The sequence below is a fragment of the Fundulus heteroclitus genome, chromosome 7, assembly GCF_011125445.2.
Source record: "Fundulus heteroclitus isolate FHET01 chromosome 7, MU-UCD_Fhet_4.1, whole genome shotgun sequence".
Lineage (NCBI taxonomy): Eukaryota > Metazoa > Chordata > Actinopteri > Cyprinodontiformes > Fundulidae > Fundulus > Fundulus heteroclitus.
The window spans coordinates 11,929,465-11,947,284 of NC_046367.1; the positions used below are offsets into that span (position 1 = coordinate 11,929,465).

Here is a 17,820-nt window from a genome sequence, read left to right on the forward strand (position 1 = left end):
TTAGAGCAGTACTGTCTGTCCACCACTCAGTATGCCCTGCGTCATGGGACGGATCACCAAGAAATGGACGAGGAGGACCCTTAACGAGACACAAATTAACAGAAATGTTCAGATTGTTTGAACTCTAGGAAGATTTCACATATCAAGATGCCATTCCACCACGCCTATCCGCAGTTTCACTACGCTGTTTTCACCCAAGCGTTGGAAACACTTAATTCGTTTCACGGACCATTAAGTCGTTCCTGAACACACGTTTACATTGGGGTAACATGTAAATCACTAAGTCCATTCGCCTTGCTCGTGTTCAGTGTGAACATACCACTAGGGAAATTTCTGTGCTAAATATATTCACTCCTGCTGCTTTTCTGAGAAAAGGTCCAAACAAACTGCATAGAGATCTCCAGAAGTGTGCGTTCCCAGATCCCTCTTCCAATGCCTAGGACTCCAAGGTGTCCTCTAGCAGGCTTTGGCATACAACCATAAATAGAACTGTAAAGTGCAGTGAATGATACATAACTGCTTTTTAAGGGTTCAAAAGTTGGTTGGTTTGCTGCTTACTTGCTTGCACACTTTACATACCACTCAAACATTTGGGAGGAAATGCTACACTTTTTAAAATTCCTTCCCAAAAAAATGGATCTTGCTGTTAGAAGCCATTCTGGCATCTTTTTTCTCAGTAACTGTCTATTTTCTCTCACTACACTACTGTGCTTTCGTTCTTTTAATTTTCTTTGCCACAACCTGTACAATAGTGTCTGGTGATTAATTTCTGTCTGTCCATCAGGGGGCGACAATAAGAAGGGATGAAGCGACAGGAGACATCTACATCGCCCGAGTGATTCATGGAGGACTGGCAGATCGCAGTGGTGAGATAAAACTTCCTAACTGTCTAAGAAACTGCTTGGTAATGTCTTTGAATGAAAACATTTTTATTGATAATCAATTTCCATTTCAGGACTCCTTCATCCTGGGGATCTTTTAGTGGAGGTGAATAGCAACTCAGTGGTTGGAATGGAGCCAGAAAAGGTCATACAGATACTGGTAGGTTGATCTAATGTGGGGAAACAAAATAGGCCTATTGATTGTTAAAAGGAATTCATGATCACAGACATCAGGGCGACAGACTTTTAGTCATTTAACCCCATGGTGGTGCATTTCTTAGAGACCAAGATGATGGAGCATTTGAAAAAAGAGACATATTATAGGCATATATGAGACAGTGTAAATAAATCTCAATCAGATCAAGAACCTGTGGAACCAGCGGCATGTTTGTAAACATGTAACAAACTATAAACTGGGCTGGTGGTTTATTGATTCTCAGCAGGGGGCGATAGCCCTCACAGCTTTTGGGAAAAAAGAGTGATTATTTATTTCTTTATTTATTTTATTTAATCTTCTTGAATTGTTTTCCTAATGGAAGTGGGACATTGCCTGGGTGGGTGAGATCTATTGCAATACGTCTGGCTCTTTTCTGGACTATTGTAATGTGAACCGTGTTTAGATCTTGTAGACAGCACACGCTGCGACACAGGATGCTTTCACAAGAAGCAGCTATTGAAGAAGCTGATGAGGTTTTCAGCCAGGCAGGGGGTCATCACAGCTGGGGAAGTTGGGGTCCTGTTGTTTTAATGTTTTTCAAGGTCCCCCTAGGGTGGAGTAGGATCATTAGGAATATCATGAAAAAGTCTTTTTTTTTAGTGATTCCATTCAAAAAGTTAAACTTTATTTCATTCATTACACACTGATATATTTCAAGTGTTTATTTATTTTAATTTGGATGATTATAACTGACAACTAATGAAAACCCCAAATCCAGTATCTCAGAAAATTTCAATATTGTGAAAAGGTTCAATATTGAAGACGCCTTGTGACACGCTTTAATCTGCTAATTAACTCTAAACACCTGCAAAGGCCTTTAAATGGTTTCTCAGTCTGGTTCTGTAGGCAACACAATCATGGAGAAGACTGCTGACTTGACAGTTGTCCTAAAGACGACCATTGACGCCTTGCATAAGGAGGGCAAGACACAAAAGGTCATTGCTAAAGAGGCTGGCTGTTCACAAAGCTCTGAGTCCAAGCACATTAATAGAGAAGTAAAGGAAAGGATGGGGTAGAAAAAAGTGTCTAAGCAATAGGGATGTGGGGGAGATTCACAAAGAATGGACAGTAGCTGGAGTCAGAGCTTCAAGAACCACCAGACAGACGTCTGCAAGACATGGTGCAGCTGCTGCACTCCTTGTGTAAAGAGACAGCATCAGAAGCATCTCACCTGGGCTAAAGACAAAAAAGACTGGGCTGCTGCTGAGTGGTTCAAAGTTATGTTCTCTGATGAAAGTAAATTGAAAGTAAATTTTGCATTTCCTTTGGAAATCAAGGCCCCAGAGTCTAGAGGAAGAGAGGAGAGGTAGAATCCACGTTGCTTCAGGTCCAGTGTGATGTTTCCACAGTCAGTGATGGTTTGGTGTGTCATGTCATCTGCTGGTTCTGGTCCGCTGTGTTTTCTGAGGTCCAAGGTCAACACAGCCATCTACCAGGAGGTTTTAGAGCAATTCATGCTCCCTGCTACCTGGGCAACCTGGGCTGTCTTAACACCTGAGCAAGGCCACAGACTGATAGAATCCATGCCACGCCGCATTGCTGCAGTAATCCAGGGAAAAGGAGCTCCAACTAAGTATTGAGTGCTGGACATGCTCATACTTTTCAGTTGACCAAGGTTTATGGAAATCCTTTTTGTGCATCGGTCTTAAGTAATATTCTAATTTTATTTATAGTTGTAATCATCAAAATGAAGATAAATAACCACTTGAAATATATCAGTCTGTGTGTAATGAATGATTATAAGATAAAAGTTACACTTTTTGAATAGAATTACTAATAAAAGAATCTACTTTTTCATGATATTCTAATTTCTTGACCAGCGGCTGTATATGTTGTCTTGGATGATTTGATCTTATACAGAGCCCGGTGCCCACTGCTGTTAACTCTTCTTTGATGCAACATAGCTTCAGATGTGAAGGACACCATGATTTATTCTTGTTATATGTGCAAAACGTCTTGGTCTGCACACACATATCCTCACAAAAACTGATGTATATTGTCACTGTCTTTTAACATATTAAGGTCAGTGGACAAAGCGTGATTTTTTTAGTCTGACCTGAGTCTGTTGCCAAAACCAAGGGTTCAATCAGAGCTCTCAAGTCTCATGCAATGAGTGTGAGACACAAGCATTTCCCGGACTTCACAAGCACACACACCACATGACATTCCTGACACAGAAACATAACAAAGCCTATACTGAATGGACTGTGAATGATCCGTTAGCTGTACTGTCCATTCAGAACTCTAAGCCCTGCCTTCCGCAGAGCTGTTTCGGCCTCTTTCATAGCTTGGTGGGCATCTGCAGTTCTTGCTGCTGTTGGCATTAACAGAGTAGTAGAAGTGCTGTCTGCAGACACCCATGTGATTTCTTTGGAAAGACAGGACATGTTATGTTTAGCCATGAACTGTACCCTCAATAAAATAAAGAAACATAGAATTGATTAGCTTAAAATATGGCACAAATAACCTTAAGCCACTAATGTCAAAGACAAACTCTTTCAGAAGTTTATAAATATTGTCTGTCCATAGACATTCATAGGTACAGAATCAAAATTCTAAACACGGCAGGCTTAATGGCTGTAGTTGAGCTCAGTTTTCATGGCTGAGTAAGAATAACAACCAAAAACAACAACCCATCACAATTTATGTCCTGATGATGGGCAAGACTTTTGGAAATCATTAAATCAATGTGATGGTTTTGGTGGTGGGTTTAATTTGTTATTGTCATAAATACCATATGCTACTAATAAATGATGTGATAATAAGTAGGAAGCAGCTTTTTATCATCACTCACCTCTTGAAAGTACTTTTTAGATTTAATGATAGCACAAAAAGGTTTGTTCGTATAATTTTAAATAAAATCAGGTAATGATGTGTCTTTCATAAATTTGATATTTCCTAATGTAATCGTTTGTATAAAGGTGTGCATATTATGTAATTTTTCTAAATATATTTCTTTTTGTCCTGTCTGTGTTTCTCCACGTCAGAACAGTTCGATTGGAACTATTCTGTTTAAAGTTATTCCCAGGTCCACTCAGGTCATCAGCAACCAGAAGCCGGTAAGGAAACCGTACTGCACCACCACCTGATGTTTGCTTTAAATTCTGTATAAAGTAAGGATATAATAATCCGTAAAGTGTTGACACATTCCTTCATTCATTCATTTATTACTGCATAGGGCTCATTTACATATGTGTTAGCTACTCTGTAACAAGAGGGTTGGATTTTAAAGGAGAAGTCTGGTCAAAATCAGAATTCAAACAAATTTTACACAAATTATATGTAAGATGCTAGTCTTACATATAATTTGACACTTACACAGCAACAATGTCAGTTTTTCTCCTTTTTTCCTTGTAAATTATATTTATATATGAGTTGGACTGTTCAGTTATCAGAATCATAAAATATGTGTAAAATAAGTGAAACCCCTGCTACTCTGCATCAGAAGGAGGTTGTTATGGCGGTTTATGCATTTGATCAGGAGGCCTGCTGGACATCTTTCTTTAGAGGTCTTCTGGACATGTCCAACTGGAAGGAGGCAGGGCAGACCCAAAACTTTTTGCGAACCCTCGGTATCATGTGCTCTGTTGCTTTTAATCATTTCTTAGTGACATTAACACTTTACAGTTTGTTGCAGATTTCTTTAAAGAATAAGAAAAAAGTCGCAAATAAAAACATAAATAAAACAAAAAACTACTAATAATATTTGTATTATATTATTAGTTAAATTTAGGGGGAGTTTGTGAGGAATTTATCAGAAAGTTTTTACCTCAGCCATGACAAGAATGACGAGAAGGGCTTTAAAGCTAAAGTCGGTAGATATTTCACTACAGTGAAATATAATATAATATATATAATTTTCTATTTTCAGTTATAATTAGAAGATAGGAAATGAGGCTGTTGGATGAGGCATAATATGAAAGCAGCTAACCTCATGGTTTCTTTTATCATGGTTTCTCATGGCACTAGTGTGTGATATGGTTTCTGAAATGAGGTTTAGGAAGATCCAATAATGTGCATCCACTTTGGGACATGTAACCTCAGGAGATAATGGATTTAAAGGTAAAAACGTATCACACGTCACGTGCGTTTGGTAAAGCTTTAAGCCAATCAGGAAATAGTTGTGCCATCACAAGAGGGTGAAAGGCAACAAATGTGAAGTAGAGCAGCAGCTGGTTTTAGGTTACTTTATTTAGACCCATAGGTATATATTGTTCACCCATCCGAGATGGACAGGCTGTCCTAACTCAGTATATGTTTGTCAGAAATCAAAATGTGGTTGTACAACAACTATCTCCAGTTAAATAAAAAACAAAAATGAAACATTTATTATCTCCCCTGGTGATAAAATTCCTATAATCAGGCAGCATTTTGCTTGTTTAACTCCAACTGGGAATTTTTGACAGTTGCTTATCCTTTAACCACCATTGTGAAACACTAGCTCGTAACTGCATTTGTCCTATATTTCAGAATAAAGAGCCTTTGTGTTACAAACTGAACTGGAAATGATTGTTCTTGCTTTTATTTCTTCCAGTTTAAAGGTATACTATGCAACCGGGGTTGTTTTTCCAGCGAGGCTCCCCCCAGAGGGCGAAAGTAAAAGTGCACTGTCGTAAAGATGCTCAGCTGTTCTGGTTTCTCCGTCAAGCCAGGCGCGGTTGTTTTGAGCTTAGCAGACAGGCGAACGCAACGAAAAGTCGAAAAAACGGCAGTACAAACAATGACTAACACAGTGAAGGTATGAACATCAAGCTTCCCGCAGCGCTATCTTGGCGCCGCGGCCGCCGCGGTAGCGTCTCGCCAACATTCTAAAAAAATAAAAAAATAAATAATAATAATAATAATAAAACTTGATTATGCTTGCATGTTTATTTGACGTTAACACGCGGTTCTTTGTTGTTGCTTTCGCGCGTGCATATAGTGAATGGCAGGGCAAAAACACATGGAGTTCTCGCCGTAAAGCAAGACCGACTCTCGCGGTCTTGTACGAGACTTCTGAGCCTGTGGGTGCGGGCCGAGGGCTCTTGTGCGGTATTTCCCCCACAGACCACCAGGGCGGCAAAGAAAACCTTTGTTCGACCTGAAATGACTCATTTAATCATCCAAAACGGTATGGAACACATTAATTAACTGAAAAATGTTGCATAGCATGCCTTTAAACTATTGCAATAGTCTTTTTAACTGTTTAAATAAATCCTCCTTGGCGCGTCTTCAGTCTGTGCTAAATGCTGCAGCGAGGCTGCTGACTAAAACACACCGAATGGCACATTACTCCTGTTCTGTCCTCTCTGCACTGGTTGTCTGTGCATGATAGGATCCATTTTAAAAAGTTGCTTTTAACTTTCAGAGCAATCCACAACCAGCCTCCTAAATATATACTGTTAATGATTGCTTATCTTAATGAACTCAAAGGTTTTGGCAAACTGCAGGATGATCCCAATTAAATTAAACTCTTTCACATACAAAAATAGAATGCCAGTCAGTTCCCAAACGAGCCTAAAAAGACAATGGGTGGGTGGGTAGGTGGCTGCTCTCTAAGTTTGCACATTTCTTTGTAATTTAATACAGAAGCACAAGATGTGTTACAGTGGCTAGCAAAAGTATAACTTAAAGCTGCTAATGAGCAGCTTTGTGAAGTAATCATCTTTTGATCTTGTTTGTGTCTAGTTTTTTATCATTATTTCTCTTTACACCACTTGTATTAATTATCTATAGTAATTTTCAACATTGGGCAGACAAAATGTCAGTATTAAACTGTGAAGAAAAAAATGCAAGCTACATTTTTCCATTTTGATTCCTGTCTTTAAGGTGTACATGAGGGCGATGGTGGACTACTACCCCCTGCAGGACTCCTCCATCCCATGTCCAGATGCAGGAATGGCATTCAGCAGAGGGGACCTGTTAGAAGTGGTGGACCAATCAGATGCATTATGGTGGCAGGCCAGAAAGCTGCCCTGTGGGGCTTCCTTCGCTGGTCTAATTCCCTCTGCTAGCATGCTGAGGAGGTGACATACACACATCCATCCTTGTTTAATGTACATAGTGAGGACCGGGCCTTGACTTCGATAGACCTACATTCATTTTCAAGCCTTTTTATGGCCTAACCCTGACCCTATACTAACCTTTACCAGTTTATACCTAACCAAGAATAGGTTCTCACTTTACATCAAAGTCTTCACTTTACTTGTAAAATGGGCAAAACATTTTCTTGCTCAGCTGCAACAACAAGAAGATACACATCCTTGTTTTTAATACTTACTGAGGGCCTTGCCTTGACTTTGATAGACTTCTATTAATTTTAAACCCATTAAATTAGTGGGGAGTGGATCTGGGAAGGTTGCAAGTACCCGGTTTGATCCCCACCGCCTGCACTCTGGCTCCCTGAGCAAGACCCTTAACCCAAGATTGCTCCCCGGCAGCCCACTGCTCCCCAAGGGGATGGGTTAAGATGCAGAAGTGAATTTCTCTATTGTGAGATCAATGATGTTCTATTATTATTATTATTATTATTATTATTATTATTATTATTATTATTACTATTATTATTATTATTATTGTTATTGTTATTGTTATATGGCCTTACCACCATAACCCTAACCCTTTACTGGTATATGCCTAACCTTAACCTAAACCTAACTAGCAGTTTATTCCTAAACCTAACCCAGACACCAAAAATAGATCCCCACTTTACTAGTACAGCAGAAAAAATTTCTCAGCTGCATACATACCTGATAGCAGCTCAGTCTGCCACCAGGGGGAGCAATTGGTTAACAAAATGTCTTGGGTAGCTTTAAAAAAAAAAGATGTTTGTTTTGTCCAGGGTTCAAAAAGGGGTATCACTGAATTTCTGAATACTTCAAAAAGAGTCTCAATATTAATCCTAATGTAAAGTTATCTTTATAAATCTTCATACAACCTTTTTTGTATAAGAAGAGTATACGAAGTTGATGGTAAAACATGCTTATTCTTAATTGACAGTACTGAAAATCAGCTCCTCATACTTTAGTAACTCCATTACTCCTCTTTGGTAAATGGACTGAAGTTATATAGAGCTTTTCTAGTCATACTGACAACTGAAAGCACTTTAGACTTTGGCCACATTCACAGACTAATATGTAGATCTGTAGGCAACGTGGGGTTAAGTGCGTTGTCAACTTGTTAAGCTAGAATCAAACCCACAACCTTCTAATAGCAAGACGACTACCTAATGAGCCACAGTCGCTCCATTGTTGGGGGATTGAGCTGTGAGAAGTAGAAAAGATTTGTCCTGTAAACCATACCAGTATAAATCTAAGATTGTTGTACTCTTTGTTGTTTGCAGCTACAGCTGTAATTGTTTACCTGTACGTCTCTTTTTTGTTCTTCACAGTAAACAGAAGGAACAGTGGTGGTGTCAGCCTTCCCAGGTTCATACCTGCATCAGGCCTTGTAAGAATATTCATTATTAGCTCCAAATTACCTTGCAGAGCTTATAGGCGTCCATTCGGTCTGTTTGAAAGAGGTCTGAGGAAATGTTGTGAGACTTGATCGTCTGATACTGACTAATTGAAATATATTTGCTCAGTATCGTTGGAAATCAACAAACCTACCTGTGATGGCAGTTTTGCTCTTCTTTGCAATGAGCTTTTATGCCACTTTTCAAAGGTTTTGCATATGAAAGGCATAGCTCCTGCTACCAAACTCCCTCAAATGGGTACAAATGATAACACAATTAATTAGTTAGATCACTTTAACCAACATAAATTCTGTTTACTGTCTTTGTGGGAAGTTTTCTAACTTAGGGTGTAAAGCTGAATAATTATATTACCTTCAGTATTTATCATGGAGTAGTACAGCTGTAATGAACAATGATTTAGCCAAAGAAAGTCAGTCACTGTTCATTACTGTGAAGGTTTGTTCATATTTCTACCTGTGTTAAATTTAAAGAGCAGTGCTTTCAATCTGTGTGTTTCCTCCCTGCTTACTGAAGATAGCCTGGCTGATAATGGTGAGCTTCACACCTGACACTACAGCACCTACAGTGTTTGCCATTTACCTGAGTCACCACACTGTGAAACACATCAGTGGTGGATGGAGGCAGTTAAAAATGTTTTTATTACTCACCTTCATCATTTAATAAAAATACTAAGGACTATAGCAATAAAGGTTGTTTGCATTGACGGAAACCCATTTTTTATGATCATCTCAAAAACAAATAGAGCTATCGTTAAAGAACACCTCCTGGTGAGATATGAGAAGCTGAACCATCAGGCATCCACATCCAATTCCAGATTTTTTCAGGACTTGTTTTCTTTTATTAAATTAGTTAAAAACAACCAACATGGCGTATGATTAGAAACTGAAAAATGTAAATGTTGACTAAATCAAGAAAAAAATACTGCTTTTTTTGCACTGTCAGGTATTTAATCAGACTAAGCAGTTCTTGTTTTAGGTCAGTTAGGATCATCAAGATCCATTTCCTAAATACTAGAATATTGAGAAAGATGTGTCATTATTATTATTATTATTATTATTATTATTATTATTATTATTATTATTATTTCCTTAGAAATTTTGGCCCGTTCCTCCAGAATAGGTCATATTGATTCAGGTTTGCTGGCTACTTTACTCACCCACGATGGCCACTCCAAAACACTGTATGGTTTGGGTCACTGTCCTTTGGGAAGACACACTTGTGCCTGAACGTTGTCCCTTTAACATTTCAAAGAAATGTTATTTCCTCTTCATGTTGGCTGTTTATGTGTTATCAGTTGCTCCTTTAGCAAAGGTTCCCACAACATGATTTTGCACCTCTGTATTTAACAATTGGGTTCTCATGCTTACACACGTACCCCTTTTTACCTCCTAATGTAACAATGGTCTTATTTGGCCATTAAGTTCCTTGAGAACAATCTCAGTAAGAAAGAAGCTACTTGCAATGCAGGATTACCGCCTGAGTGCCCTTTGAACTAAATCAGCACAGGACTTACTACGGATAACGCCATTCTTTATGGCTACAAGTACTGTCTTTACAGGATATATGAAGAATATATAAGAATGCATGAATTATGGTTGAACAATCCTATATTTATTTCACATAATGTTGTTATGTGAAATAGATTATTTAGATTCATTATTTAGATTCAAAAATCTAAATAACCTTAATAATATGCATTTTGATCTATTAAATCTTCTTGATCTCTTTATGACATTATTTAAAGTAACACCGTTCAGGGGATCTTTATTTTGAGGGCTTTTTGCTTTCATCGTTCAGTCACTAAGTTGCCGCATTGCCTTTTTGAAGCACAGCTTTAAGGAAACAAAGTTTAACTGTTATTTTCTGTGGCTTTTAGAGGAGGATGTAACACATGCTGATGGCAAGAGGGTCCTAACAGGTACCAGCACCAGTTTGAATAACTTAGATTGTTTGATTGGCCGAAGTTTGCCTCCTGTTAAAGAAATGTTGTTTCTCTATTCCACAGATCTGGAAAAAAATAAAGAAATAATCTTTGGTGGGTAAGTTTGTCCAGTAGGAGCTCCTCCAAATAGAATACTCAAATAGGCTTTAGATAACTCCCTAGTGATTAGGATGTTCTCCTTTTTAACTCTATAGATGAAGTCTGTGGAGTCTTTTGTATCACATTGATTAACTAACAGAAAAGTCTTACTTATTTAGGATTGATGACCAAATAACTAAATAAGAAGCAAAGTTGTTGGATCTAATGTTTGGACTGAAGGGTAAAATAGATGCTTACCTGATATGTTTGGGAATTTATATATTTAGGCCAATAAAAAAATTTTTTTTGTTGTTTTTATGTAGCATTTTAAGTGCATCCTTGTTAGTTTTTTCTTAATTATCCGCTTTTCCTAATTGAAAGAAATAGAAATAAAACAATATGAAAATAATGAAGATTTCTGACTTGCCATTTATCAGCTCAAATATAAAACACAATTTATGCTTTAAAAATATCAACATCAGCTCTTCTCTGAAAGCATGGTGGGAGTTTCTTAAGATAACAGGGTCATCACTTATTCCATGTCTTACACCCATCTGGAATAATCCTGACATCCTACAAAAAAATTATATGATAAACTTTCCAGACTGGAGGCGTAAAGGTTTTGAATACCTGGAACATATATTTGAAGGAACTAGCTCGTTGTCTCGGTCCTGGTATGTGACAATTCTTGATGCTGATTCTTTCTGGAGATCAGCACCTGGCGCCCCCCTTTCAGCCCTCCCAGTTTTAAATCCCCTTGAGAACAATATGCAACAACACAACATTTCACACCCTTCTCTGATTGCATTTCAAGGTTTAAGGCCTGGATGAGGAGCGGGCCATCTGGTCGGGGTCTGGGCTGGAGTTGGGCGTTCGGTCTTGTTGGTCAGCTGGGGCCGGGGCTGCACATCTGCTCTCCCTGGGAATAGGGTGTAGGGTTCTGACATGGAGGGCTGGGTTAGGACGCGTGCAACCTCAGTGGGGTCATTTGTGCCCCCTGCACTAGGAGCAATGCTGGAAGAGAGGATCTAGTCAACTCTGTCTCATTTTAACCAACTAGACATGGAAGTAGAGATGTTTTACTTTTGTTAAAAAGTAAAAGATGAGTATCGACACGTATTGTTAAGTTAGTGGGTTAAAACGGGAAAAAAACTCCCTTTATTGTTTCAACACAGAGACTGCTGAATATTAGGAGAATTATGTCTGTTTAAACTTTGTTCACAACATTAATGCTCAATATTGCACCTTCTCACCAAGTAAATGGTTCTTTGGTCGTTTTTCCAGATTGCTGACGAAAATTAAATTTGCTCTGATTGTCGCTCATCTCCATAAATTATGTCTGCTGCAACAATAACTCCACCTTCCTGAGTCCATTCCAGCTGTCTGCTATGTTCTTGTAAAACATTTTGTTTCTAGATTGACCCACATGACTGGATCAAATTAAACAAACCCAAAAGGTATAAATAATCACTGAATAAAGTTAAGACCAAAATTATGTATAACTCTGATCACTCTTCCTGCTGCTCTGTTAACATGAACTGCAGCAGGAATTACTGATGGCTACAAGCTGTGAAAGAAGCCGAAAGAGCTCCGCAAAAGAAGGGTTTTAGAGTGAGCTCTGAATGGACAGTGCTGTGAACAGATCATCTGCAGCCCAGATGGGCTTTGTTATTTTTTGGCATGAGGAATGCCATGTGTGGCGTGTGTGTGTGTTTGGTCAGGGAAATGCGTGTGTCACACGGTCAATGCGTGAGTTGGAAGCCCCGCAGAGACACTTCTGTACAGATAAACCATAATTAGCTTTGGTCAATAAATACACCTTGTATTAAACAATACTACATATTTTTCAGTGATATCAGAGGCGTTTGTTTTGCTGCTCTTTTTATCTCTTTCTGCAGTTGTAGAAGTAGACTCTGAGGATTTTATCTTGCAACCTTTTTTCCCTCTGCTCTATTTTTGTCAACTTTTCTCTCCTTTAAAAACATTTTTAACATCTTCTTCTCTTCCTTTCTTTCCCTTTTACCTTTTCATTTCTGTGTCCATTGAACTTGAAATAATCATAAAATAATATCAAAATAATATAAAATATTTTGCATACAGTATATATCAAGCAGAGCACTATAGCGAAAGCAGTAAAGCTCCACTTATGAAAGTAAATCTTTTGGGCTCTCTTTGGGATTAAGATAGCAATTCTGAGTGCTACACTGCCAAAATACATAAAAAAAATAATTAATTTCTGGCAAGAGAGTAAAGACTTTGAATGTTTCTTCTCTTCAGATGAGGCGGATGAACATATTACTGAAGGAATTTACCTGGGTAAGTCACCCACTCCCTGGATCTACAGCAAGATAGACTTATTAATAGGAAACATTTTTGTCAATTGGATTGTTGTATACATAAAGTCAGAATTGTTAAATATGTTTACTGGTAAATATCTCATAATTCACAAAGTTTATTCAGTATATCAATGTATCTAAGAAATAAAATAAAATCTAGTGCTTGCCTCCTAAACTTCAAGCTTCTTTTGTCAAACTCACCACAACCTGTTACCCCCTATAACGATCTCAATAGTGTAGAGCAAGACTGGAAAATGTCATTATTGTTGTAACTCATTTGCAATTTACACACGAAAATGCAACCATTCATGGAATTAATCACATAGTATAGTAAGAAGTTAAAAAGACTACATGTTTTACACTCTATCAATAAAGGATCAATAAGTCATTGCCAATTCATTGAAGCTAAAACTATATTTTCCTGTACACATAGTGAAACTTTATAACATGTTAAAGAAAATCGCATTTATATCATTAAAGCTGATTTATTCTTTGAGCCTGCATGCTATTAGTTTTAGTTGAAAGCATAAAGACATATTTGGCCCCCACCAGCTGGTTTCCGCCGGAGTTTCCGCCTCTGGAGGAGGACGTCCTATAAAAGGAGGCGGCAGTCCTGCACCTCCTGTTCGCCCAGTACCAATGCTCTGTCCAGCCCTTACGAGGAGGTGGCGTTGTACCAGCGCCTCCCGCAGGAGAACCACCGTCTCATCATCCTCATTGGTGAGAGAAGACCTTAAAATTGTAGACAATTGAAATTCTCTGAAAGTAGTTAAATTAGCTTATTCTACATGGTTTCAAAGCATGGCAAACAATATTCTCATTGAATTATAAGGAAAAAGTACCTAAGAACAAATAAAGTTTTTAGGGTTGCGTAATATACCATTCAGGCTATGCAAAGTTGTGCAGAAAAGTGACATTGCAGAATAAAGTTAACTTATTTTGTGCTATTATCACATAGTTGATAATCCACATTTTTTCATTTAAGCATATGATGACAGCTTTGGGTCAATTAATCTATTCTCCAATGTATGCCCCTTTTCATACGTACACAATGGCATTCTCTCCCCTCCTACTTCTATTTCTTACCCACAAACAAACCTTTTAATGTCAATGTACTATAACATCTTAGTACAATACAGCGCCATGAAAAATACATCCCCTCCCCTGCACATGTTTCTTCTTTTTAATTTTTTGTTGCAGTTAAATGTTTCTGATTTCTAAGGATGATTTGTATTTATTAAAGTAAAAAAAGTTAGCCGAAGCACCCTTTTTGTGAAAAACTATACTTGCCCTTCTCGTTAATATAATTGTTCCTTAATTATTATCTGTCCATATTTTTGGAGAGCTCATTTCAGGTTAACTGGCTACACTGAATCCTGATTACTATCGTGGCTGTAAAATTCAGAAATGATCTAAATAGAAGCTCTCTGAGAAAATTAACTTGACCTAAGGATCTCAAAAGCAACACATCATGCACCAATTTAAATCAGCACGGTGTAACCTTTAGCAACTACACTGCAAAAACAGAACTAAAAATAAGTACAATTTTCTTGAAATTAGCGTATTTGTCCTTGTTTTGAACAGCTAAATAAGATTATCTGCCAATGGAAAGAGTATTTTTACCCCTAAAATAAGATAATTAGATATAATGCACTGCAAATAAGTTGATGAAGACGAGTTGTTCCTATTTTAGGTGCAAACATCTTATTGCATTGGCAAATAATCTTATATAGCTGCTCAAATAAAGTACAAATACACTAATTTCAAGAAAATGTTACTTATTTTTAGTTTAGTTAAGTCTGTTTTTGCAGTGTAGGGGCACTAGAGTGGTAACTTCCAGGTTAGCGCCCATGAAGACCACTGGCAACTCTCCACTGTCGCAATATTCACATTCCAAAACACACCTCAGTGTTTTGGAATGTGATGACTTCTCTGAAACAATACCAAAACATATCCAAAGTAAAAAAAAGAAATGATGCATGGCTCACCCTAAACATCCCTTGTGAGATATTTCCTACCTGAAACAGTCTTCCATGAAAAGGGCAAACATGCAAAAGTAATGTTTGTGTCCATGGTAAACAGGTGCCTCAGGAGTTGGAGTGAATGAGCTGAGGAAGAGACTCATCAAGCTGAACCCTTCAACCTTCCAGGGACCCGTACCTCGTATGTGCTCTCGACTCTAGTTTAGCAGCTCTTCTCCATTTTTATAGTAATACCAGAAATGAATGGGATGTTGCATGAAAACAACACAATTATATTTTTATCAAACCTCTACTATGTGACTATTTGTATAGTATTCATATTTCTGCCTCCGTAATTTCTGTCTCGGACTTTGAGGATAGAAACAGAGAGAAACATGGAATAGGAGAATAGGAGCTGTTATTAGTAGTGCTGGAGAACCCAATATTCAGCCGGACACAGAGTTAAATGAGCTATAACTCCCAGATAAATAAGATGTAAAAGCAACCTAAATTATTCTCATTTGTCACCTGGAATGGAAGTAACATTCCCCATAAACAATTGGTCCTCTCCATCAACAATGTCTTAGTCACGTTTTTCTCCTTTCAAACCTAGAGGTACGGTCCGGAACAACTGAGGGGACTGAGGGGGAGTGGAAACTAATTTATCCAGAAAGTTCCAAAAATAAACACAAAAACCCAAAACCATGACAAGAGCAGAACAGATTGCCTGATGTTTTATATTGAGCTGACAAAAATAATTCCTTGCCAGAAGCAAACACAGTGATCACTGTGAATGCATTGGGTAGCTGGATATAAAACTTGGCAACTGAATTAATTTAGGGGCCAACTAAAACCAGTTAACCATTTTATCAGTTCAATGGAAAACTAGATTTTTTTTGCTCAAAGAGGAGCTGAGTGGGTCACAAACACAGCAAATCACAGCAAACTACACAGTCACTGCGCATTGCTGTCCTTTTATTCATAATATAGAGATTTTAGAAGGTTTATGGAAAATGCAGATATTCTAATTTGCATTTCCATTAATGTCCTTTCAAACAGATATTTATGAAATTCATTGGATGTGCTGTATTCAAATGACTAATTTTTACCTAATTTAGTATATGTTTGACAACAAAATCAGAAACAATAAGTTTTATATTTGGCAGTAGGAGGCTAATCCTGCTCTGTAATTATGTGTCTCATCAATAGCACAATGTGAACTTGGTTTTTAACCAATCGGCTTAGACCTAATAGGACCAGTAATAAGGAATGCATTTTAAACATTCCTAAAACATTTTTTAAAAATATTAAAAAAATTCTATTGTTTTATGGGTATATTCATGCCGTGAATAAGTGATTATCCACCATGTTCTTGCAGACACAACTCGTCCAATAAAAGAAGGCGAGCAGGCAGGTAGAGAGTACCACTTCGTTACCAAGGAGCTGTTTGAGTACATGGTCTGCAACCACAGGTAAGAGTCTTTACCCAGACCATTTGTCAAAGTTAGTTAGTTAATTAGCACTTATTTCTAACTTTGTGCACTATTTGTGATAACCTGCATTCTTTCTGTGTTCAGGTTTGTGGAGTACGGGGAGAGTAAGAGTCACCTGTATGGAACCAGCATCGATGCAGTTTATGATGTGCTAAAACGAGGCCGGATGTGCATCATCGACGTTGAACCACCTGTGAGTTCCCTAAAGAATTCAGCCTGATCAAGAGTTTACCTTCCAACTGTAATGCAGTCAAGGCTGTTTTTCTACACTTCCTAATGTTTTAAAATAATAGGCTCCAGGTCAGCCGCCTCTATAAAAACTCAAACCCAATTTCTTACCATATTTCCATTTTGTTCCTTTACTTATTCCATTTAATACAACCAAATATATATAATTTACCTACTACTAGGGGGAGATCTGTAATAATGGGAGATGGCAAATGAGATGAAGGATTTCTGATAGCTGTTAAGTGTTATGGCGGAAGTGAATAACCTTTCATGTTTATCTCATCTGATTCTCAGAGCATACATCTGTTAAGGATAAGAAACCTGAAGCCGTATGTGATTTTCATCAAAGCCCCCAGCCCAGAAAGTCTGAGACAGACTCGAAGGAACGCCAGAATCATCACCAGTTACGCCATCAACAGGGCATTCACAGTAAGAGCTCTCATTTCATTTCATTCCTAGAATGATTTAGCAGCTCAAAGTATGTGGCAGCATTACACTCAGTGAACCAAAACTGCTGAGTGCCATGGAAAGAATCAAAGCAGGAAGTAAGACACCATAAAAAATATACTTTTCTTGTTCTTCAGGAGGAAGACTTCTTAGAGCTGGAGGAGACTTCCCAGCTTATTGAGGCCAAATACAAACAGTATTTTGACAGCGTCGTGGTGAATGATGACTTGCAGGACGCCTGCATGCAGCTCTGCTCCATCATCCAGCAGGCGCAGAACGAGCCTCAGTGGATCCCTGTGTGTTGGCTGCAAGCAGAGGAGTAGCAGAGGAGAGGACCTGGAGGAAGGCAGAGACCTGCAGATGGATTAGATAAGGAGAAGAAAAGGGAAATTGACGAGGGTGTAGAGAATGCATAGGGGTAATCTGGCACTAAAGCGTAAACACAATGCATGGGTAGTATCAGTATGTATTACGTTTATATAAGTCTTTAAATAAAATCTATTTTTATTAGTCTCAACTCTATCAACATCTCTCTGTCTGAAGGGTTATTTCTCTTTGTCTTGGATCCTAAACTGTATACCCAATGAAAGGAATATTCTACTATCCATCCATTCATTGTCTATACTTGTCTATACTCACTTATCCATGTAGGGTGGTAGGGAGACTGGTGCCAATCTCTAGCGGTTATGTTCTATTGATTTATTGAATCAATAGAACTATTATATTTACACAATTATTATATTGTGTCTAATTATTAAAAAAATCATTCTTAATAAAAATG

The 17,820-nt window shown here is 38.0% G+C and overlaps 1 protein-coding gene across 4 annotated transcripts in view; it reads left to right on the forward strand.

Annotated features, from left to right (window-relative positions):
- LOC105917602 (MAGUK p55 subfamily member 4) overlaps positions 1-17,561 on the forward strand; it is a 29,835-nt gene extending 12,274 nt beyond the window's left edge. For 3 of the 4 annotated variants that reach the window (XM_036138922.1, XM_036138923.1, XM_036138924.1), the window contains 15 exons: positions 785-866; positions 956-1,041; positions 4,086-4,157; positions 6,907-7,103; positions 8,468-8,526; positions 9,068-9,085; positions 10,431-10,472; positions 10,560-10,589; positions 12,852-12,890; positions 13,463-13,630; positions 14,993-15,073; positions 16,250-16,343; positions 16,449-16,557; positions 16,887-17,021; positions 17,177-17,561. In XM_036138922.1, the coding sequence (XP_035994815.1) occupies positions 785-866; positions 956-1,041; positions 4,086-4,157; positions 6,907-7,103; positions 8,468-8,526; positions 9,068-9,085; positions 10,431-10,472; positions 10,560-10,589; positions 12,852-12,890; positions 13,463-13,630; positions 14,993-15,073; positions 16,250-16,343; positions 16,449-16,557; positions 16,887-17,021; positions 17,177-17,362 (1,398 nt within the window). In that variant the 3' untranslated portion in view covers positions 17,363-17,561. Of the gene's footprint in view, positions 1-784; positions 868-955; positions 1,042-4,085; positions 4,158-6,906; positions 7,104-8,467; positions 8,527-9,067; positions 9,086-10,430; positions 10,473-10,559; positions 10,590-12,851; positions 12,891-13,462; positions 13,631-14,992; positions 15,074-16,249; positions 16,344-16,448; positions 16,558-16,886; positions 17,022-17,176 lie in introns of those variants that run through there. The other variant, XR_004931359.1, reaches the window with a different exon arrangement.
- Positions 17,562-17,820: the final 259 nt, after the last annotated feature.